The sequence below is a fragment of the Mesoplodon mirus genome (genome assembly GCF_964341445.2).
Source record: "Mesoplodon mirus genome assembly, chromosome: 12".
Classification (NCBI taxonomy): Eukaryota; Metazoa; Chordata; class Mammalia; order Artiodactyla; family Ziphiidae; genus Mesoplodon; species Mesoplodon mirus.
Genome location: NC_138988.1, coordinates 41,150,276 through 41,174,435, shown reverse-complemented (window position 1 = coordinate 41,174,435; position 24,160 = coordinate 41,150,276). Strand labels below are relative to the sequence as shown.

General features: G+C 54.4%; 1 protein-coding gene across 2 annotated transcripts; it reads right to left on the bottom strand.

Annotated features, from left to right (window-relative positions):
* Positions 1-17,355: 17,355 nt before the first annotated feature.
* On the bottom strand, positions 17,356-23,048 carry MYL3 (myosin light chain 3; the record flags this gene model as incomplete). Of its 2 annotated transcripts, XM_082639143.1 has the most annotated exons (7): positions 17,356-17,427; positions 17,523-17,565; positions 17,907-17,984; positions 19,338-19,511; positions 20,330-20,479; positions 20,616-20,643; positions 22,908-23,048. In XM_082639143.1, 6 exons carry the CDS (start codon positions 23,046-23,048, stop codon positions 17,537-17,539), a joined length of 600 nt encoding a protein of 199 aa, XP_082495269.1. In that variant the 3' UTR covers positions 17,356-17,427; positions 17,523-17,536. The 2 variants fall into 2 exon arrangements, with proteins under 2 accessions (XP_082495269.1, XP_082495268.1); XM_082639142.1 differs by having other exon boundaries at positions 17,396-17,565.
* Between the last annotated feature and the right edge of the window lie 1,112 nt (positions 23,049-24,160).

Genomic DNA, 24,160 nt, shown 5'->3' with positions numbered 1-24,160 from the left:
GCTCAGCAGTTGTGGCGCACGGACTTAGTTGCTCCGTGGCATGTGGGATCTTCCCCAACCAGGGCTCGAACTCATGTCCTCTGCATTGGCAGGCGGATTCTTAACCACTGCGCCACCAGGGAAGCCCCCTCAGAACTTTCTGAGAAACTGTCTCCCAGGTTATAATCCTCAGGCTGGCTCAAATAAAATTTTCTACTTCTTTCTTAGATTGACTATTGATTAATTTTTTGTCAGTAAAAGATACAGGAAAGTTTAACCAATACATGGGAAAAGAAGCAGATAGGAGAAACTTAACTTATAGGTTCTTCAAGGGGCCCCATGTGTTGGACATAGTAGACAAAGACTTCAAAATAGTTATTTTACACATGTTCAAAGAAGAAAAAGAAACACATACATACACATACATGTCATCTCAATTGAGGCAATAAGCATTTGGCAAAATTTAACACCCTTTCATGATCAAAAAACAAACAAACAATAAACTAGGAACAAAAAGAAACTTCCTCAATATGATGAAGGCCATATATGAAAAACCCACAATGAATATCATGCGTAATGGCAAAAGACTAAAAGCTTTTCCCTAAGATCAGGAACTAGACAAGGATGCTCACTTTTACCACTTCTACTGAGCATTGTACTGAAAGTTCTAGCCAGCCAATTAGGCAAAATGATCTTATATATAGAAAACCCTAAAGATTACACAAAAAACCCTGTTAGAGATAATAAATGAATTCAGAAAAGTTGCAGGATACAAAATTAACATGCAAATATTTGTTGCATTTCTATGCACTAACAGTGAACAATCAAAAAGGAAATTAAGCCGAAAATTAACCAGAAATCAATGACAGACTTAAACGTCAAACCAAAAACTATAAAACTCCTAGAAAAAACTATGAGGGAAAATTTGTGTAATCTTGAAGTAGGCAAATATATCTTAAATAAGACATAAAAACAAGTGATAGAAGAAAAAACTGATAAATTGGACTTTATCAAAATTTAAAAATTTTGCTCTTTGAAAACTACTGTTAAAATGAAAATTCTAGGTAGAGATTGAAAGAAAATATTTGCAATACATCTATGACAAAATATTTGTATCTAGAACATATAAAGAACACTTACAGCTCTGTAAGAAGACAAATGGCCCAGTAAAAACTGAACAAAAGCCAAATACTGGGAGAAAAAAAAAAAACAATGACCACTGACAGGTAACTGGATAAACAAAATATGACATCCATATGCATCAAAAGTTAACTAATTAATTAATTAACTAACTCCTGATACATACAAATGTATGGGTAAATCTCAAAATCATTATGTTGAGTGAAGGAAGTCAGACCCATACAGAATTATTCCATTTATATAAAAATTCATATAAAATTCCAGAAAATGTAGACCAATCTATAGTGACAGAAGGTAGAGAGAGCAGTGGTTGCCTTGGACCAGGGGCAGAGGGAAGAACGAACTGTGAAGGGACACAAGGGCACTTTTACAGGGGATGGAATTGTTCTGTATCTTGATTATTGTTGTGGCTTTACAAAAATATGTACCTCTCAAAACTAGTCAAATATGTGCAATTTATTTCATTTAAATTATACCTCACTAAAATTGATTTCTAAAAATAAATAAAAATAAAATTGGGATAAAAAGGGAAATTAAGAAAACAATCCCGGGACTTCCCTGGTGGTGCAGTGGTTGAGAATCCACCTGCCAATGCAGGGCACATGGGTTGGAGCCCTGGTCCAGGAAGATCCCACATGCCGCGGAGCAACTAAGCCCGTGCACCACAACTACAGAGCCTGTGCTCTAAAGCCCGTGAGCCACAACTACTGAGCCCGCGTGCCACAACTACTGAAGCCCACGCACCTAGAGCCCATGCTCCACAACAAGAGAAGCCACCGCAATGAGAAGCCCGCGCGCTGCAATGAAGAGTAGCCCCCGCTCACCACAACTAGAGAAAGCCCGCGCGCAACAACGAAGACCCAACGCAGCCAAAAATAAATTAACTAATTAATTAGTAATAAAAAAATTAATAGCTTTTGTGCTGCAAAAAACACTATCAGTAGAGTGAAAGATAATCCACAGAATGGGAGAAAATATTTGCAATTCATATATCTGATATGGGATTGATATCCAGAGCATATAAAGAACTCCTACACTCAACAACAAAAACCCAATTTAAAAATGGACATAGAGGGCTTCCCTGGTGGCGCAGTGGTTCCGCCTGCCTATGCAGGGGACGCGGGTTTGTGCCCCGGTCTGGGAGGATCCCACATGCCACGGAGTGGCTGGGCCCGTGAGCCACGGCCGCTGAGCCTGCGCATCCGGAGCCTGTGCTCCGCAACGGGAGGGGCCACAACAGTGAGAAGCCCACATACCGCAAAAAAAAATAATAAAAAAAATAAAAATGGACATAGAAATTGAACAGACATTTCTCCAAAGAAGATACAAAAATGTCCAGTAAGAACATGAAAAGATAACCAACATCACTAACATTAGGAAAATACAAGTCAAAACCACAATATGATACTACTTCACACCCATTATGATGACTAAAAATAAACAATCCAAAATCAACAACACAGAAAATAACAAGTGTTGGTAAGGATGTGAAGAGATTGAAACCCTGTGCATTATGGAGAGGAGAGAGGAAGGAAGGAAGGGGAGAGAGTAGGGAGACAAGCAGAAGGGGAGTGGAGGAAGGTAAAGAAAGGAAGAAACTGAGCTATATATAGGCAGGAAGATCAAAATGCATCATTTGTGGAAGATATAATTGCTTTCTAAAACAAAGCCAAACAAACCAACTGAAAAATTAATAAAACTATAAGAGAATAAACTAAGAGGGCTGGGGAAAAGATCAATATACAAAATCAATAACTTTCTACCCTGAAGCAATAATAAATTAGAAAATGTAATAGAAAAAAAAAAGATATTCCATTAAAGATAGCCACACACACTTTTAAAAAAAATACCTAGGAATTGGCACAAGACCTTGCACCATCTGCCTGGGTTCCTCTGACCCTTTCTTATCACTCTCCTCCTCACTCACAGGGCTCCAACCCTGCTGGCCTCCTCGATGTGCCGCACTAGCTCCTGCCTCCCGGCCTTTGAACTGGCTGTTCCCTCTGCCCCCAGATGTCCACACAGCTCATTTCCTCACCTGGTGGGTCTATACCAGGATCAGTAAACTTTTTCTGTAAAGGGCCAAATAGTAAATATCTTAGGTTTTGTGGACCAAGAGACAAAATTGAGATTATATGGGTACTTATATAACAAAAGAGAAAATGAATCTCCATCAATGTTTATTGATGAAATTCAAAATATAATTAGAAGAACTGAGTACTAGTTTTGGGGGGGTTTTTTGTTGTTTTTTTGGTTTTGGTTTTGGTTTGGGGTAATACAGGTCTACTAAGAAGAATGGAGGGCCTCCCTGGTGGCGCAGTGGTTGAGAGTCCGCCTGCCGATGCAGGGGATACGGGTTCGTGCCCCGGTCTGGGAGGATCCCATATGCCGCGGAGCGGCTGGGCCCGTGAGCCATGGCCGCTGAGCCTGCGCGTCCGGAGCCTGTGCTCCGCAACGGGAGAGGCCGCAACAGTGAGAGGCCCGCATACCGCAAAAAGAAAAAAAAAAAAAAAAAAAAAAGAAGAATGGAATTTTTTTAGGGGGATAACATCAAAATTAGTGTTCCCTATCTTGGAAATGATTGCAAATGCTCTTCTGTAAAAACTATTCTCAGCTAAGAGGTGGTGAGTCAGATTTAGTCTGTACTCAAATGTCACCTCCCCATTGAGGCTCTCCCAGGACACCCTCTCAAAACGTGTGCCCCCCTATTCTGCCCTCTTGATCCCCCTTATCCTCTAATTTTCTCTGTAGCGCTTCTCACAATCTGAAATACTGTACACTTTACTCACATATACATGAGCTGTCTTCCCCTTCCACATGTAAACTTTCTGTGGACAGGGTTTTTGTATGTCTTGTCACTGCTGGATTCCCAGCACCTGGGACATGTCTGGCACACAGTAGGTACTCAACAAACATCTGCTGAATGAATGAACAAATGAATAAAATTCTAGGTAAGAGAGAATGAGTTAATACCTGTAACTGCTCAGAGCACTGCCTGGCACACGCTTTGCTCAAAAAGTATTACTCACTATTACTGTTGTTCCTTTGAGGAGGGGCCCCAAGCATCTGCAAAGTGCAAGCTCCAGAGCAAACAAATCTTCCAGCCACCAGATATGTCCAACGCACACCTATCTGCCTGCTACAACTCCTCTCCCTGTCTCCCTGCTCCCCCTGTGGCTCCTGGCCTCTGTCCCTCCACTAGACCTTGTGTCCTCCTCTGGCTTTCTGTCTTTGTCCCTCAGTTACAGATGGGGCTTCAGGACCAGTTCCCAAGGGCCGTCACCCCCTACAGTGCCTCCAGCAGAGTCTCCACTCACTACCAGAGATGCCTTGGACCCAACTCTCTGGTTCCACTCTCCATTCTGTCCCCCACCTCACCCCTTCATTGCCTAAGTACTCTGCCCCCCGCCCCGGGTCTTAGCCTGACTAACTGCACCTCACTCAGCACCTCCTCCTCTGGAAAGCCTTTCCTGACACCCTTCCCTGACTCCCAAGCCCCCTATGCTGACCCTTCACTGAACACTGTCATTCTGCCAGGACATCTGTGCTGCCCTATCCATCTATCTCCCCGGAGGCCCTTCCTCTACCTCCCCAACTCTGCCCCAGGAAGACCAAGGCCTGATCCCTGGCCCCTTAGCTCCCGAAAGACCCCTCCTCCAGCCCTCTGGAAATTACTTGTTCCTGGGGTCCATCTGCTCTCCCTTGCTAGTGCCCTCTCAAATCCCACAATGACCACATCCTACAGTGGAGGAAATGAGAGGTGAGAGGTTAAGCAGTTTACCAGGACCATAAAACGAGGCAGGAGGAAAGCGGGAGCCTAGGCATATCTGAGGAGGAGGGGCGCTGGAAGCACTGGCCTGGGATGCACAACACTGCAGACAGACAGAGGGACAGATTTTTGGATGAGCCAGCAGCTGAGCTGGGACTGGAAACCAGAGCTCCTCCTCTCTGCCCGACTTCTCTGCAAGGCCAGGCATCAGGGGCTCACTCTGAGGCGGCTCCCGCCCCCTGGCCCACAGCCAGCCGTCATCCCCGTGAGGTCAGCCACGGGGCCGCGATTTCGGGGAAATACCAGCTGCTTATTAAAAACAGGCGGTGGTCAGGCCCCTGCTGCTTTCCCAGTAGAAACTAGTAGGCTGTTTGTTCCAAGAGGAGCAAGAGTGGGCAGGGCCTAGTCAGGGCCGCGCGGGGGCCTGAGTTGCAGTACCTGGTGGAGGGTCCGGGCTGGCCCGAGTAACTGGGGGTGGAGTGGGGTGGAATCCCATGTTTGGGCGAGGGCAGCCGGTGAGGGGACCGCCACCCAGCACGTGGCCGCTGATCCGCCCACGGGGGTCGTGGGCTGGGACCTGGAAACCGCGCGGGACAGGCGGGACAGCCTTCGCAGCAGCACACCCCCGGCTCCGAACTCGGGTGGCGGGCAGAACCGGAGGAAAAGCGGGCGGGTGAGCTAAGCCCCGCCCCTTCCGGAGGCAGCCCCACCCCGTCCCGCGGGTGCCTGCACGGCCGGGAGCAGCTGAGCCCTGCAGGGGGAGTCAAAGGGCCGTCCTCCGCGCTCCCGGCTCGTGCCGCGGGGCATCTGGAGCGCGTTAGACCTGGGCGGCCGGAGGCGGCGTGAGCTCATCCCGGCCGGCCCACTGCGGTTTCTAGGCGCGGCGGAGGGAGCAGAACACAGAAGCGCCGCGCCGCGGACCCCAGGGGAGCGCGGCGGGAGCAGAGCTCCTCCCGGGACGTGGGTGTGAGTCGGAGCGGCGACAGTGTGTGTGTCACTGGCGCGTCGCCCAGGGAGAGCGGGCCCTGGGAGCCGGCTGCCAGCGTGCGTCGCTGTGTGTCACCGTGTGTCGTGGCTTGTGAGGGTGTGTGTGTCCCTGTTGGGGAGACACTGCGTGTGATAAGTTGCAAACATCACAGCACATACTTCTCACTTTACAGAGAAAAAGGCTGAGTGCAGGGGAGGGAGAGGGCTGGCTGGGTGGCACAGGCCCGGGACTCCAGGCGCCCCGCCCCGCAGCCTGTGTCCCTGTGTGTGTGCAGAAGGTGCGAGCCGGCCCATCGTGTTCCACAGTGCCGGGCGTGGGGTGCGGGTGTCCGCCTTCCCTCCCGCATTAGACATCCTCTTCCTGGTCACTACCGCACCACCACCCACCCCCATCCCTGCAGGACCTCGACGACACTGGTCTCCTTCAGGAAGCAGGGAGAGACCCCTTCACACCAGGGCCCTGGTGAACAGTGACACACACCTGGGTACAGACTCGCACATGGAGCACACACCGGCACACATGTGAGACACCCTGCTGTTGGGGGGACTCTGAGCTGGGAGAGCCAACAGGCAGGTTGCAAAGTGGTGACAGGGTTTGGAAAGGCCTCTTGGTGCAATGCCCCCATCCCTGCCAGGGAGAGGGAGCAGGAGGGACTAGAGGTCACTGAACCCTGCATCTTGGGGGCTCCAGCTCCCTGCAATGGGCCCTGAGGCTACTGCACAAGATGTGAAGCGCCCCAGGACTCCCAGGACCAGGAGTCAGGGTGGGGACACTGTGGGCAACACCTGACAGAGTGGGGAGCTGGGGCTGCAGCAGGTACCTCTGGGCATCCAGGGCTCCCCCAACCCAGAGGGCTGGTCCTTACCTTGGGCCCTCACCTCAGGAACCTACTGTCCCAGCTTTGGTTAATCGTAGCCCCAGCTGTGCTGGAGACCTCAGGGAGGTGGCCCAGCACCCGTCAGCCTTCCTGGCTGGGCTCGCAGCATTGTCATGCCTGCATCCTCCTCCCCTCACCCCACAGCTGGGCAGAGGCTCTGAGACAAAGACCCTGCCTGCAGGATGGGGCACAGGAGTCAATCGCCCTCCTCACCAGCTATTGCTCCCCAGGCCCAGAGCACACATTTGCAGGGGGTTGGTGATGCTGGGCTTGCTAGGAACCCTAGGCCTCTGTAACCCCTCTGTGTTCACACAGAGAAACAGAGAGGACACCTGCCCTAGCTAGACCTCCACAGGGAATGTAAAGTCTAAAGGATGTGCATCTACTGTAGCCACAAGGGTCCTCAGCTCCCAAGACACTGGGGCAAGCTGGGTGAGGGATTTTTTTAACTGGAATGACTCTGGTTTGCATAACCAGAGCTTCCAAATTACTTAGCAAAACATGTTTGCTTTTTAATTAACATGTGCTTGAAAAACAATGGTTTTAATTAAAGTGGGTGGGGGGAGAGAAGGGATGGTGGGGGAGAATATTTCAAGCTCCAGGGCCCTGGTCAGACTTCTTAAAAATAAAATGGGAGACTTGCCCCAAGCTGGCAGAGGCTGGGAGGCCAGGATCCTCGGGGAGCCTTAGGAACATCCCTACCTGACTCCACTCCTCTACAGCCCCCTTGCTGAGAATTTACTCTTTTGCTGACAGTTTAATTACTCACTTATCCACTGTTCCCTGAGCCCCTCTGGAAAGGAGTGGGGTTTTTTTTAGAAAGCAGTCTTGGGGAGTAGATGAATGGGGGTCCACCAGACAGAAGGAAGAGTATGAGTGAAGTTCGAGAGTGTGGACCTTGTTGGGGGAACATTAAGTTTACTGGGGAAGGAGAGAGAAGAGGTGGGAGGAGGTGACCCATAATAAAGCCAGATCCCTGGTGGACTGGAAAGGTAGAGCTGGACCCAGAGCCACTGATGTCCAAGCCCCAGCAAAGGGGGCAGGGGTAGTACTGAGCTGGGGCCAGGAACATAGGGGTGGAAGGTGGGTGAGGCCATAGGGGACAGAGGAATTGGCAGGGGAAGGGGAAGGACTGTGGAGACTGGAGACAGGAGGTGGCCTGGGTCCTGGGGGCTTGCTGGTCAGATGCTGATGGGCTCTGTGGATTTGATCAGTCCAGCAGGGGGCAGCGTTGACCCCACCATCCTGCTGGCAGGAGATACCTACCCAGTAGGTACTCAGTAAATGCTTGAAGAAGGGAGAGAATGAGGAGATGATCCATCCAAATCAGCCTCACCATCTCCCCTTTCTGATCTTTCAGGGCCAGCACTGGGGTGCAGCCTGGGGTCAGAGGTCAGCATGGAGATGGGACAGGATGACCACCCCCTCACCCATGCAGACAAAGGGAGATTGAGAGGAAGCTTCTGGGGAGTGAGAGCACCCCCAGGGGTCAGGTTAGGTGACCTCAAACCCCCAGCTCCCAGTGGCCCCATCCAGGACCCTGTTTCTCATTAGGAACCTTCTGGCCTCCCCCAGCCAGCACCCTGACATGAAACATGCCTCCCCGTACTTAATTCATTACGTGCAGGGTGGGAGGCCCAGCGGGCGGGGGTTATTTTTCCCCTGAGCTCAGACATTCCTTGCTTTATTATTCTCCACGTTTCAAAGCAGCTGTCGCCTCCCCCGACCGCCCCCAGCCCGAAGCTCAGAGTCCAGAAGGGGCCTCTCCAGGGCTCAGAACACCAGAGGTTCCCATCTCTGGTGGGAGCTCAGAACACTTCCAGCCCGCACCAGAGGGAAACTGAGGCCCAGAGAAGAAGCCCCAGGGCAACCTGCAGGGACCTCCCTCTCCCATAACACTGCCTTCCTTGCCCGGAAACACCCCCTCCCGGCCACCTTTCACACAGGTGACCTCAGGGCCCTCTACACTGCAGAGCCAGCCCTTGCCTTCCAGCTCCAGGAGCAGGTGCTGGGATAGTTCTCAGGACCCTAAAAAACTGAGTGCCGGGACTTCCCTGGTGGCACAGTGGATAGGACTCCATGCTCCCAATGCAGGGGGCCCGTGTTCGATCCCTGGTCGGGGAACTAGATCCTACATGTATGCCGCAACTAAGTCCTCATTATGCAACTAAAAAAAAAAAGATCCCTCATGCTGCAACGAAGATCCTGCATGCAGCAAGTAAGACCTGCAAGAAAGAAAGGACGGAAGGGAGGGAGGGAGGGAGAAAGAAAGAAAACACTGGGGTCCTTTAAAAAAAAAGATTTCTATTAAAAAAACACCCCTGAACCCCCACTGGGTCAGCAGCCTTACAGAGGGCAAGGCCCATCCTGGAACAAGGGATCAACCTAGAAAATAGCAGGGCTGGGGTCAGCCTAGTGGATCACAGAGGGTTCAGGTCAGGGGAAAAACAGTTCTAAGGACCCAGTTTCTGAGGACTAGAGACACCTGGACAGATTTTGGCCCTACGTCCGAGAGCTGCCTGCCTGGCCAAGCTGCCTCAACGGGGTGAGCTCCCTGTTTCTGGGGGTGTTCAAGCAAGCAGCAGCTCATCAGTCTTACCCTGGAAAAGATGTTGGCCCAGGTATCTGAGGCCCCTTCCTGCCCAACTTTGAGGTCAGAGTCGGGCTGGCAGGCACAGTACCCACTCCAGATGAACGGAATTAGGTGCGCCTTCTTGTTCACTCAGGTCTGAAGTCACAGGCACGACACAAGGACAGGAGACCTGGGAGCTGGGCCAGGGCCAGAGCAGGACCCGGCCAAAGCGTTTTCTTCGTGAGTTCACTACAAGCTCCTGGCACCTGGGGAAGTGCTGGGAGCACAGTAGATGTGTGATCACTGTGTACTGATGAGTTAAATGGGCCCTCCTAGAGTTAGGGGAGGAAGGCAGCCTGCAGGGTTCAGGGCCTCCACCTAGGAGAGGGACTCTGACCACAGGGGAAACTGAGGCAGGAGCCCAGGTGGGGCAGGCAACCTGGGCGTGCTGGGGAATGAATTTCAAGGTCATTCTTGGCACTCTGTAACCATTTTTCCCCTGCTGACCCTATAGCCTGTCCACCCTGAGTATGGGGCCTAATGGCTGGATCCTCAGGTGCTCAGGAGGGTAGGAATCACTCTGTGATGTGGCCCTGGAGCCACAGCAAGCCTGGGGGCCCAGGGCCTGCCCACACCTCCAGCTCTACTCTCCAGACCAACCCCAGGGACCCCCTTACTACAAGGAAGGCACCTTCTGGGGGATGGACTACACAGAACCTGAGCCCCTGAGAGAGGAAGCAGCTTGCTACTAGCTGGCCTGAGCTGTCTCCACCTAGAGCTGTGGGATCTGGGTGTGTTACCCTCTTGGGGGCCCCCAGCCCAGGCCGTGCAGAGGAACCCCCTGGTACTCCTGAGATGTGCCCAGCTTCCCTTCTTATCCCTCAGCCCTGAGCACGGTTTCTCTTCACAAAAGCTAGAAGCCATTCAGTGTTTGCCTTCCTGCCCAGCAGCCACCGTCCCACACCATGTGCTGCAGCAAGGAATGAAAGGTCACTGCCACTGGCTTCCCACCAGAGGTGCACACAGGTATGGGCATCCAGCAATCTGGGGACACCTGGAATCTCAGGGTCCCAGACACTCCAACGAAGGGAGCTGAGGGATCTTCACTCATGTGCCCCACCCCCAAGCTCATCTGCACTGCCCCTGCCACGTCTCCACTCACCACTTCATCCCAGCTGGTAGGGCCAGGCCTCTGTTAGTCATCATGGTGGAGCACAGTCAGCACCTGATTCAGACGAGCCTTGAGCCTGGAAAGGACCTGCCCCATTCAAGGGTCTCTATCCAGGGATTTGGGGAGGTTTTCACTGCAACAAACTATGCGATTGCCTCAGAACTTAAAAATGGACTTGTAAGGTCTTATTTTGCTAAGTAAAGACATGGAAAACAACTGCCACCAGCTATCATCACCATTGTTTTATGAACAAAATAATATTCTTAAGGCAAAAAAAATAAAAAAGTAAGGCAGGATGCAGTCCCTGAAGAAAAACAGCCAGGCCTTGAAGATGCATAAATTGAGCTTCATGGAAAACACGCAACATGGGCCTTATTCTTCTCCCATGAAAATTGTCTTGGATACTGTCACACGTTGGGCCCTGGAGCCTGAGGACACCCAAGTGCTTCCAGTCTCCAGCAGAGCAAGAATCCCTTCTGCAGCCTTCCTGACTGGAATTGGTTCCCCTCTGCTTGCACATCCCTTGGGACAGGGTGCTCACTGTCTCTCCGAGTTAGCTTGGGAGCTAGGGATGGCATTCTAAGCACCTTTAAGTGGCTTCCAAGCAAGCCTACTACGGGAGAGAAGGAAAGAGATGAAGGGAGTGAGATGGACAAGGTACTGATGGGAGGGAAGACAGACCTCCAGACCCAGGGCATAGGAGTGGTGGGGAAAAGGGGTGCTCGTGTTCAACTGGACCAAAGTATAAAAATTAGGAGGTTGGCAAAGATCTGAGACTTCCCAGGGAGCACTGTCTTCCCCATCTCTGGAGTTCCAGAGTCTTCCACTGCCTCACTCCATTCCCCAGCCCTCCAGAAAGGCTCTGACACACCCATTCTCATTCTCACCAAGGCCTCAGTAGATATGCAAAGTACCCAGACCCACAGGCCAAAGAAGAGAGTGGAGATTGGAAGAAAATGGTGGAACCTCAGGTGTCCACCAGGCTGGGGAAGAGTGGCAGGCAGGCGCCCTTCCCAGCCCTGACCTTCTAGGCCCTTCCCCATCCAAGGGGACCTGGGCCCTGGCTGCTGAGACTAGAGGGGCCTGTTGGGCGGGCAACCCTGGGGAGCCTCGTGTACACACACACACTCTACATTCCAGCTGTGCTCTGTCAGCGTTTGGGCAAACCAGCATTGTGTGGCTTTGGGAGGGCAGGAACAAATAACCCCCAAACTTGGGCAAGGGCGGGCCTGGGGCTGGTTGGAAGGGGAACCCCGGGGAGGCTCTTCTGTGCTGGGTCACTGGGTTCAAGGTCTAGGGTTTTCCTGCTGTTCCCTGAGGTACCTGGATTCCCTGGGGTGTGGCTGGCCCTGTACCCAGGCAGGCTCGCCCTAGCCCCCTCCCCTAAACCCTCCTTACCAGCACTCCGGCCTGGCACGCCCCCAAGCACCCCTTATGCAGCGTGAGGGCTGCCTCACACCACTGCCCAGTTTTTGTTGCCCCTCCTCCCTCCCACCTCATCTTCACACCCCCTCTGATTTTGTGCACGCCACTGCTTGGACCAGTTTAGTCTACCCGCCCCTCCCCACATTCTCTTAAGATCTTTATCCGCTGTCTGTCAGCCCCTGTGCCACTGAGCGCTTTGAGCCCTAGAGTCCAGGGCCTCATCCCTACAGTTTGATTTCCTTCCTTCTTGTGACCTGGTTAAGGATTTCCTCCAATACTTGATTTCTTCAAGACCCTGCCTGACTTCATTCTGCCTCGACTTGAATTTCTGGCCTTCTTGTCCCCCCACTCAGTGCTACCTAATCCATGTCCCAGTGGTGACCCCAGGATCCCTGCAGATGGCATCTGGAGAGAAGATGCAGGCTGTGGCAGGGAGCCGTGCAGAGACATCAGAGCAGAGGAGGGATGGTTGGTCCTGGGGTCGTGAGGCTGAACTCTGCCCCTGGCCCCCTAGCCCCCTGCCTGCCCCACTGACCCTCTGGTTCAGCCTGGACCAAGACTGGAGACGTAAATGTTCCTGACACCTTACAGAGACCTCAGAGATGAGGCCTCAGGCCAGATGGGGGAAGTAAGGCACAGAGAGACCCCAGACCAGACTCCAGCCTTATGGGGCACATGACCTGGCACCTGAGGCATGGAGGGGACCAGGCTGACATGAGGGCAAACCCTTTGCCGCACCCACCCCTTTCCACCGGCCGCAGGGACATAGGCTGGACCACCCTGCTTGAGGGGGGAGCTGGGACCAGTGTTTATGCAACTGTGGGGAGGCCACAGCCTGGCTGGCAGTGCTGCCCGCCCAACACAAGCACTGACTCAGCAGAGCCCCCCAGCACGTACACACTCAGACATGCACACAAACAGACACAGACACACACACACAGGTAAACATACATGTGCATGTGCGCAGACAAATGGACACCTGCATTCGCTGGTATACACACACAGACACAGACACAAGTACACAGGCAAACTTGTGCATGTATGCACACACAGACACAGGGAAACACAAAAATGCACACACATTTCACCCAGCCAAGGTAGGTGGGAGGCTCCTGAGTGAGGAGAAGCCTCAACCCTGCAGCTGAGTTCTACCCTCTAGGCCCCTCCACTCTGACACTCACACCCACAGCCAGTGACCCGAGCCCACACGTGGTCAGCACAGCCACATAAAACAGGCAAAATGCCCCAGAGTGGCATCATGGCCATGACTGGGACAGAGACACATTCTAAGTGTAGTAGAGCCCCAGCAAGGGGGACCAGACGGCCCCAGGCAGAGCTCAACAGACACGACAGCCCCAGCTCTGCCCGCAGCAGCCCCCCACAGCCTGGCCACTCTCAGTCCACACTTGAAGACTGGTGGGTGGGAGCTGCAGAGGGTCTCGGGGGATGTGTGGGATACTCCCTTCCACTGCCGGGCCAAGCCGAGTAGGGTGGTAGCTCCCAGGAACTAGGGGAGCCTGCAAGAAGGAGGGTGTGTTTGGGGGAGGGCTGGGGGCACTACAGGACCATTCTGGAAACCAGAGGAGGGGGCAGGCTTTCTTGCGAGAGCAGGACACATACTCCCTGGGATCCCAGATACATGGAAACTTGGAGGCAGGACCACTTCTTGCCTGGGGATGGCTGAGCACAGGTGTGATCCCTGCCTACAGGACTCAGCCAAGGGTGGAAAGAAAAAGCTGGGACCACTTAGTCCCATGTGGATCCTGGAGACTTTTGAAGGGGAGCTCAGCTGTTCCTGGGTTTGGTGTTCAAGAGCAAGGTGGCTGGGCAGGCAGGAGCTGGGGCCTGCCCAGAAGGATATTGGCCAGTCTCTGTGCCCTGACTGAGGCCAAAGGGAGACCCTGCTCTCCTCTGTGGGGGTCCGTGGCCACCAATTGGCCAGGGAGGCTAGCCAGAGTCCAGCAAAGTCAAACATGCACAAGCAGACACCCTTACTAGCAGAGGCCACTGCAGCAAGTCCACTAGTGCCTCCAATTCCCTGCCCTACCAGCCAGCCAGACTATGCACCATGAAAGGGCAGACCAAGGTCCCTCACTCCCACCCCACACCAGATCTGGGGCTGGAGGGGACTGTGTTTAGATAAGAAAAGGAAGAAGAAAGCCTCAAAATCTGCCCAAAATGTTGCTGAGAGTGTCTTAAAAAATGACCTGGAATCTGATCACTTCTCACCATTTCCACTGGACCACGCATGCATCTTCTTCTCTCTCCCGGACCCTCCTACCTGCGGTCCCTGCTTCCACTCATGTGCCCCAGTCTATTCCCCACTTAGCAGCCAGAGTGATGCTGATAAAACATCTCCCCAGAGCACACACCAAAGCCCTTCCCACGGCCCAAGGACCCTCCACCACATCCTGTCGCCTCCCCACCGCACTCTCTGCTCCCGTCTCTGCTGGAATGTCTTTGCTCTAATGCCCTCATGGCTCCCTGGAGCAGATGCTGAAGTATTGCCCCACACAAATGTGCCAGCCTGCCTCTGGGGCCCTGCCCTAACCAGCGAAGGTGGGAGCTGGTAGATAAATAGTCTGGTTTCCTCATGCCCTCAGTGAGACACCACCACCATCTTCTGGAGGGTCCCCAGTGGGGCTGAGCCCCTGTTGCCCACAGTGTCTTCTGCTCCCATGCACCCTAAAGACTTCCTTCCCTGCCCAGCTGCTCTCCCGTGCTCCCTGGGGCCACCTCCCAAGGACACTACTTACATTCAGGTCCTTGTCTCAGCTCTGCTTCTGGGGAAGTCCAGACTAAGACACTCCATCTTGCCTCTCTTTTTTGTGTTTCTTATCTTCAACAGCGATTCCCCATTCCTCCCTCGCCCCAGTCCCCAGCAGCCACCATTCTACTCTCTGCCTCTATGAATTTGACCACTCTAGGAACCTCGTTTGAGTGGAATCATGTTGCATTTGTCCTTCTATGTCTGGCTTATTTCACTTAGCATAATGTCCTCAAAGTTCATCCATGTTGTACCATGTGTCAGAATTTCCTTCCTTTTTAAGTCAGAATAATATTCCATTGTATGTATAGACCACATTTTGTTTATCCATTCATCTGTTGATGGCCGCTTGGGTTGTTTCCACCTTTCAGCTATTGTGCATAATGCTGCCGTGAACATGAGTTTACAAATATCTCTTCAAGTCCCTGCTTTCAATTCTTTTGGATATATACTCAGAAGTGGAATTTCTGGGTCATATGGTAATAATGTTTTTAATTTTTTGAGGACTTTCCATACTTTTTCCACAGCAGCTGCACCATTTTACATTCCCACCCACAGTGCCCAAGGGATCCAATTTCTCTACCTTCTCGCCAACCCTTGTTATTTTCTGTTTTCTGGATAATAACCATCCTAATGGGTGTGAAGTGGTATCTCATCGTGGTTTCGATTTGCATTTCCCTAATTAGTGACGTTGAGCAGCTTTCACGTGCTTATTGGCCATTTGTCTATCTTCTTTAAAGAAATGTCTATTCAAGTCCTTTGCCCATTTTTGAATTGGGTTGTTCATTTTGTTGTTGTAAGAACCCTTTATATATTCAGGATATTATCTCTCCTCTTTTCAATATTTGCCCAGCCATTGCCTTCTCAGATACTCACCGACCTCATTACTTAACATGTCATTTGCCTCCCAACACACACACACATACACACACACACAAACACACTGCACACAGACTGCACAGCCCCTCCCCTACTTTGGGTCCCTCCCCAGCCTTTATCACTGGTTGACACACTTTATGGCTTTGGTGATTTGTCAGCTTTGTATGAGTGCCACAGGGGTGAAGGGTTTGGCTGCTTCCTCCACTGCAGTGTTCCCAGGGCCTAAAGAGTCTGGCACACAGTAGGTGCTCCATAAATGCTGAAAGGATGAAAGGAAGGGAAACAGACTCCTGCATGCACACTCACAGCCCCTCACAGACTCTCACATACACTGCCGCCACTCCTCCCACACATACGCGCACATACTCTCACACTCACAGTCCTGCCATGCCCGCCGCACCACAAACACCCTGAGGCAGCCTGATCCGTGCAAGCCTCAAACCCACTCTCACACACCCACACACTTATCTCACAAGCAGATACATTCACATCCAAACGCGCCCTAGTGGGGCTGCCCTGACCTCCTGAGTCCTCCTGGCCTGCAAGCTATTTCCTACCCTGTGTGGCCCGCTCCACACTCTGGGCCCTTGATCTCTCCACAACCCTTATCTCTAGGGCCCCCAAGACTCTCTACAGGGCATTGCTCTTCCTCCCCTTCAAACCGGAGTGGATGACCTCCTCCAGGAAGCCTCCCCTCACCCTCCCCACTGAGCTCCGAAAGGAGGGGAGGGCCTGGCCCCGGAACAGGGTGTGACAGTGGGGCTGGCATTTGCAAGGGTGTGTGCATCTCCTCCTTTCATTGCAGGGGTTGTGCACTTGTCTTCTGCTGAGAAGCCCAGGGCTGAGAAACCACTGGTGGACCCCGGATTCTCGCCCTCTGGCCTAGAGCCACAACACAGGCAGAGAGACCGGAGTCAGGCAGGGATCTAAGGCCTCTTCGGCTCTGACAGCCTGGGGACAGTGAGTCAGGCAAAGCCATTCTCTGCTGTGGGCCTCAGTTTCCCCACCTGTGACATGGGTGGCTCTGGGCCAGTGCCCTGCAGTTCCCTGATTGCTGGTTGTGGAGTGAGACAGCTCCGACAGTGCTCTCAGGCACCGAGTGGCAACCCTGTGTTAGAGGCCAGAGCATGGCTACTGTCTCCAGAAGTGGGGCGGGGCACCCAGTCCTCGTCCAGCTCAGCCCAGTGTCCTGGTGGGCAGGCTCGGAGGGTTTGGCACAGCAGATGGGACAGTTTTGATGTGGTGAGCAAGGAGGCAAGATTTCAAAGTGATTCCTCTCGTTTTGTCCAGGGCTCACCGTGTGTGACTCATAGATTTTTATAAAAGTCAACCAAAGGGCCACAGAGAAGAGAGAAGGAAGGAGGGAGGGAAGGAAGGAGGGAGGGAAGGAAGGAAGGAGGGAAGGAAGGAATGAACGAACGAACGAAGGAACGAAGGAACGAAGGGAGGGAGGGAGGAAGGAAGGAAGGAAGGAAGAAGAGAAAGAAGGGAGGAAGGAAGCAAGGAAGAGAGGAGGGAGGAAAGAAAGAAGGAAAGAAGCCATTTATTCATGAGGCCCAAGGGGTGGGGACAGAGATGCAGTCACAGGCAAGTGCAGCCTGATGGGGAGAGATGACAGCCCCGCAGAGCTGTGCAGAGAGAGCCTGTGCAGGAGTCTCGATGCGCTCCCCTCCGTCCCACAAACTCCAGGCCACTGGTGTCAGCAACTCGAGTGGAAGATGAGCTGTCCCCAGCACGGTCTCCCCTGGGCTCCCTGAGAGCAAAGGCGGTCACACGTTACAGTGGAGGGGGGCAAGCAAGTCTGCGGGACGTCAGCTGAGAACTGGAATTGGTGGAGTTGGGGAGGTGGCAACAGGGGATCTGGATGACAGAGGCAGGAGGGGGACAATAGGGCTGAAATCAGCAGAGGTGGCAAAGGTGGTAGCAGGTTTGGAAGGGAGGGTGGGAGGTCTCACCTGGGGCAAGAGGTTCAGCTGGACATGATGTGCTTGACAAATGCTGAAAAGAAGGAAAGGGTGAGCAGCAGGGCTTCGGCCCTGGGTAGCCAAAGGTGGGGACCTAGGATCCTAATGCCCCACTCCCGCCAGCAGACTCCCTGCCCTGCTGAGTTTACCTTTTTTTTTTTTTTTTTTTTTTTGCGGTATGCAGGCCTCTCACTGTTGTGGCCTCTCCCGTTGCGGAGCACAGGCTCCGGACGTGCAGGCTCAGCAGCCATGACTCACGGGCCTAGCCGCTCCGTGACATGTGGGATCTTCCCGGACTGGGGCACGAACCCGCGTCCCCTGCATCGGCAGGCAGACTCTCAACCACTGCGCCACCAGGGAAGCCCCTGAGTTTACCTTTGTAGTTGATGCAGCCATTGGAGTCCTCTTGCCCAGCCATCAACTTCTCCACCTCATCTTCTGTCAGCCTCTCACCTGGCAGGAGTGGAAAGCTGAGTCAGCATTGTTGAGGTGTGAAGGGTGGGGGGCCCCCTTAGCCCCTCTGGATGGTGGATGTGCCTCTCCAGTATTCCCACACCTCATATTGGTACACACAAGGTCTGGGCTGTCACCCCCAGAAGAATCAGTGACAAGTCAAAAAGGGCAAGGCTGGGCCTCCCTGGTGGCGCAGTGGTTGAGAGTCCGCCTGCCGATGCAGGGGATACGGGTTCGTGCCCCGGTCTGGGAGGATCCCATATGCCGCGGAGCGGCTGGGCCCGTGAGCCATGGCCGCTGGGCCTGCGCATCCGGAGCCTGTGCTCCGCAACGGGAGAGGCCACAACAGTGAGAGGCCCGCATACCGCAAAAAAAAAAAATAAAATAAAATAAAACAAAAAGGGCAAGGCCTGGGGTGCAGGCCTGGCACTCCCTCCGAGCCTGGGCTCTGTCCGTAACAGTGCCATCTTGTTGTTCAGGTCACCAGCACATACTGTCCCCTGTCCTCAATAGGCTGGCAGGACTCCCTCCATCAGGAGTAGGCCAGGTCCCCCATCTCCCTGGAAGCAGTCCCTCGGGGCAGCCCTTCAAGGCTAGAGGAAAGACGCATAAGATAGAGCTGGGGACTTTAGGGGATGACCACGGAGGGGAACAAGAGACACCACCACTGTTCCCCAGACAAGTCTGGCACTTTCCCGCCTCTGTGCTTTTGTATGTGTTGTGTTGGTTTCCCCACTGGAATGCCCACTGCAGTTTCCCTCACATCTCTTAGCCCTCAGTCACACACACACACACACACACACACACACACACACACACACACACACACACACACACAACCCCAGAGACCAGCACAGGGCTGAGCACACAGTAGGCACTCAGTAAATGTCTGGTGCAGGAAAAGTTCACTTTGCGCAGACACAATTGGTGCTCAGTGAACCTTTGCTGTAGGAAAACTTCTCTTTGAGAAAGGAACGCTCCTGCCAGCCAGGCACCTGACAGCGGGGGTCAAGATGCCCAAGAGGCAGGCACAGTACCTCCTTGGCTCTGGAATTTGACCTTGAGGCAATGAACACAAAGACTGGATTGATCCCCCTGGATGTACCGCCCTGCCCCACCCTGTCCCCAGAGCTGTTCCTGTTCCCCTCCAGTTCTGTGAGCTGCACCAGCTGGCTTTCTTTATTCCCCACCTAAATTTCTAAATTCCCCACATTTCTGTCACCTGCCGTGGAGACACCGTGACTGCATCACCCTCCATTTCACAAGTGAGAAACAGGCCCGGTGGGTGACAGAGTGCTTTCTCCCGGATGCCCCAGGAAGGAGAGAGTGGGGTGGGGAGGAGGCTGCCCTCACCCAGCGTGGCCAGCACATGGCGGAGCTCAGCGCCCATGACCGTGCCGTTGCCCTCCTTGTCGAAGACCCGCAACCCCTCCACAAAGTCCTCGTAGGTGCCCGTGTCCTTGTTCTTGGAGATGTGCTGGAGCATGGGCAGGAACGTGTCAAAGTCCATCATCTTGGAGTTAAGCTCTGGGGAGAGATGGCCCAAGCATCAGGCTCTGAGGGGCAGATGGGCATCCCGCCCCTGTGTCTGGCAATGAGGAGCTATTGCCCTCACCCAGCTCCCAATGCACTCTACACCAGTTTGTCATTTACAAAGCACTCCACTGTCACAAGGCACTTTACAGTCAACTGAGAAATGCATTATTTACATTGTCCTTTGCTGTTCACAAGGACAGTGGCATGACAGGGGGCTCTGACTAGCACCTCTGCTCTTCTTTGGGGGAACAGTTCTTGCTAGCGCCTCTCTATTTTTCTTATCAACCCCGCTCTCCCCACACCTGTGATTGGTCGAGAGCAGCTGGGCCGATCAGAGACCTTCTCTGGGACTTCTGTACCTGTGGCGAGGGCTTGGGCCTCACTGCTCCTTGGGGAAAAGCAGGCAACCCTCTCTGGCCATGGTGGTGAGGGAAGCTGGCCCTGCCCCACAGAGGGATGCCCAGGAGGCCAGGAAGGACAGGGAGAGCATATGGGATGCTGAGGCCAGGCACACCCTGGCCTGCCCTCACACCTGCCACTGAAGCTAGTTTGCGCTGTTGTCAGTCCCCTCCGACCAGGAGGCCTGGCAAATAGGCATGGGGCCAGATGGTATAGGAACCATCACTGCTCGTCACCTTGTCAGCATCACCTGAGACTGGCCTCCAGGTCCTCCTCCAGACAATGGGAGGATGTTAGGAGAATGCACAGCAGAAGAGTTCCCATGTTGTCCCACCAGCGATGGCAGCCCACCCTTGTGGTCTCCCCCGGGACTGGCACTAATGGGGACATCTCAGGCTGGGCGTACCAACCTTCCTGCTTTGGCTTCCCTAGGACTCGGAGCACCTCGGCCTGTGTAGGGTTCTGGCCCAGCGCCCGCAGGACATCCCCACACTGCCCATACGTGATCTTCATCTCACACTTGGGTGTGCGGTCGTACAGCGTGAAGGCTTCCTTGAACTCTGCCGGGAGAGAGTGTGAGCTGCGGACACTTCTAGAGTCAGCCCCCCCGACTCGCCCCACACTGCAGGGGAGGACTCTCAGCCTGGGGGACCCGGGCCCCAACCCTGCAGCCCCTGGCTCAAAACCCCCACTCACCTTCAATCTGCTCCGGTGTAAACTCGATCTGAAAGGGACCCCCAAAGATTCTGAGTGTCTGGTTCAGAGGATGGGGCCAGGCGTCCTCCTGGTCCCTCCGTGTCCAGACCAGGCCTCAACCCCTCAACTGCCCCAACCCGTCCACATGCCCCAACCCGTCCACATTCCAGGATTCCTGCTTCCACTGCCCAGGACCTCCTGCAGTCCACCTTGACTCCCTCCTGCCTCCTTACCCCTCCCCCCATCCCATCTGAGGACCTTGGGTCTGCATGTGCCCAGACCCTGACACCAGGTAGGCCTCATCAGGGGAAGTGGTAAGGAGGGAGGCCTGGTGCCCTGAATCCCCAGCCCAGGGTGGGCCTTACCTGAGGCCCCTGGTCCTGGACAGACGTGCCTGAAGCACAGACTGGCTTTGCCAGCTCTGCCAGGCCTGGGGCCCAGTGGGCAGGACTGTCCACATAAGTGAGATGGGAGGCCTCATCTCACCAGGGTGGGGGCGGGAGGAGGAAAGGCGAGGGGGCAGGCCGGAGAGCCCTGTCACCATGAGAACATACTTGCAGGAGGGAGTGTGTGTGCGGTGTGCATGTGCATTCACACACCTGTGTGTGCATCTGTTTGCATGTGTCTGCCCTCCACAGAGCCCTCAAGGCTGGGCACTTTCACTCACGTGGCCCTGCCTACGCCTGAGTCTTACACAGTCCCATCCATAAGCACAGGTCAGCTCCCCCAGCGTGGCACAGCAGGGGGCCAGGGCCCAGTGGTTGAGTGTTTGCTGAGGCCACATCAGGGCCACCTGAGGTCAGGAGGCCTCCTGGGACCCGGTTTCCCCCTCCTCACTTAGATACCAGGTCTATTTTTATCACTGCAGTCACTCGCCCCAAGGTCAAGGTCGCACAAGGAAAAGGAGCTTGGGGGAGGGGGACTTGACTGGCGCCTCTCCCACTGCTGCTCCCTTGGAGTCCCCTCCACCAACCTCCGTAGTGCACACCAGTGCAGAGGGGGATCCCGTCCCTGCCACCCTGCTGGGTCGTCCCTCCCAACCCTCTGGCTTAACCCTGTGCTGGGAAGACCAAGTTGTTGTTCCTGCCCCACCCCCCACCCCCGAGAGCTCTCTCCACCAAGAAGCCTGCTGAGATTACGGGCCCTGGGCCCCGGCACAGCTTTCTGCAGGGGGCACAGGAGAGGCCTCACTAGTTCCTCTGCTCAGAGGGAAGTCGGTGCAGCCTCAGATCCGGTGAGACCACACAATGCCACCTTGGGCCCTAGGGTTGTCTGACCCTCACCAGGGGGCCTGTGGGACACAAACCTGGGGTCTGGGGATGGTCAGGAGTCAGAGTCAACTCCTGGGAGCACTTGCCATGAGTGGTTCCCATCAGCCTGTGAGGAGGACTTATTGTCCCATTTTACAGCTGAGGAAACTAAGCCTTAGAGCAGTGATGGGAATGGAGCAGAGTTGGGATTTGAACCCATGTACTGAGGGACAAGGTAGGTGCCTCCAGGAAGGGCTCAGGAATGGAGATGGATCTGTGCAGATGGGCTGCAGGTCTTGCTGGGGACCGTGAAGGGCTGGGAGAGCTCCATGGGGCCCCTCAGCCAGCAGCCAGGGCAGCAGTGGCCAGTGGCCAGCCAAGAAAAGGCAACGGGCAGGACACGGGTACGTGCCACTATGCAGATGCCGCAGGTGGGAGTCATGGCTCGTTCTCCAGGTTTAGACTCTGAGAAAGGCTTTCAAGCCAAGCCGGGGAAGGGCTCCTGGGGCCACTGGTCACAGTTCCAAGACCAGCTTCCTCCATGACCTACCCAGACTGGCTCAGTATCGCCAGCTCAAAGCTGAGGCCCCACCAGCTCTGGGGCTCAGGGACCTTGGCAGGGGTGAGTGTGACCCAGCCTGGGCAGGAGCCCTGCTTCCCTTTACTCCCCACCCTGTCCACCCTGGGGAACTTGGTATGGACTTAAGACCCCACAGCTGAACAAGAAAGGTCCCTGCCTGGCTGCGGGGGTGAGGGGCACAGGCAGGTCCAGGATTCCCCAAGGATGTGAGGTCCAGGGAAAAGGACAAGGGAGAGTCAGTTTCCAACCACCAAAAAGATAGTCCCTTCAGCAGCACTGGGGTAGTCCTGCCTGATGTCTGACCACCATCCCTCCTGCTGCAGCCCTCCTGATGCCTGAAGCTTCCAACTTCAGTTCAGTACTCATTTTCTGGAGCCTGGTCTTCCACGGGGTAGATCCACTCTGGGATTCACTTACCTACCCTGACCTTCCCACCGAAACCCAGCTCCCACCCACACCCACCTTGACCTTGGAGACATCGAACTCAGGTTCCTTGGGGGGCTCTGGTGCAGGTGCAGGTGCGGGTGCAGGTGCGGGAGCTGGAGCTGCCTTGGCGGCTGCCTTGGCGTCATCCTTCTTGGGATCTGGCTTTCTGGGAGGCATGGAGGTTGTAAGCAGAGAGGGACGTGGAGAGAAGGAAGCAGAGAGCCGGGTAGGTGAGCCTCCCGTAACCGGCTTTTATCCTGTCTGGACACCTCATGACCCCAGCCCCACCCCTGCAGGGCACAATGGGGACAGGGCCATAAAAGGACATTGGCTAGGCTCAGGGGCTATTTTGGGGCCTGGGGGGGCATTGTTCAGGCTCAGGAATGGGTGGGGGAGAGGGAGGGCTCTCCATTCCTCCCAATCACCTGTTGGGGAGAGAGCGGGGGAGGGGAGGACAGAGGTCAGTGCTCAGCCCACACACACACCCTCAAAAGCACACGCACACACGCAGGGGCCCTGCTGCCCCTCAGCAGGTCAATAAACTGAAAGGGTGCAGAAGGTTGCACCGAGCATGTGTTGTGTGTTGTGTTGGGGGCAGGAGGACTGGGCACCCCTTGAGTTCAATTTCCCATCTGTGCATCGAATTCCATGTGTCTGTGCCCGTGTGTCTACACGGAGGGGGAGAGGGAGGTCTGCGTGTGTCCATGTGTGTTGTCTCCGTTTGGCTGGGTGTTTGTATGCAGAGGGGGTCTCTGTGTATCTATGGTGGGAGGGTCTGTGTCCATGTGGGGGATGACCCACCCCGGCCCGCGGGCGTTGCTTCTGTGTGTTTGTGTCTGGGTGTTTATCGTGCCTGTGTGAGTGTCTGGTCATGGCTCGCAGGCAGCTGCAGCCCATCTCTGGGAACACCCTAAATGGCAGTAGGATGGGGTCTGCTCCCTCGAGGGCGGCCACCCAGCCTAGTTCAACAGCCAAGCAGCCTCCACAGCCTCCGGCATCAGCACCTGCCCAACCCTGAGGTCGGTTTCTTGGTTTCACCCTCACTTCCTATTGCCCCTCTTCCACAGCTCCCCGCGACCCACTTTCCCCACACACCCCAGGGCCTGCTCCCACCAGACCCTTGCACGCACTGTACCCTCTGCCCTTGCCCCTCCGCTTGGAGCATTCAAGGCTTGGCCGCACTGCACCCTCCTCCAGGAAGCTGTTTCCACTGCCCCATGTTGCCCTCTGCTGACACTTTTGGTGGGGTCCTGAGAGGGTCTGCCTCTCTGAAGGACCCCAGGGCACTG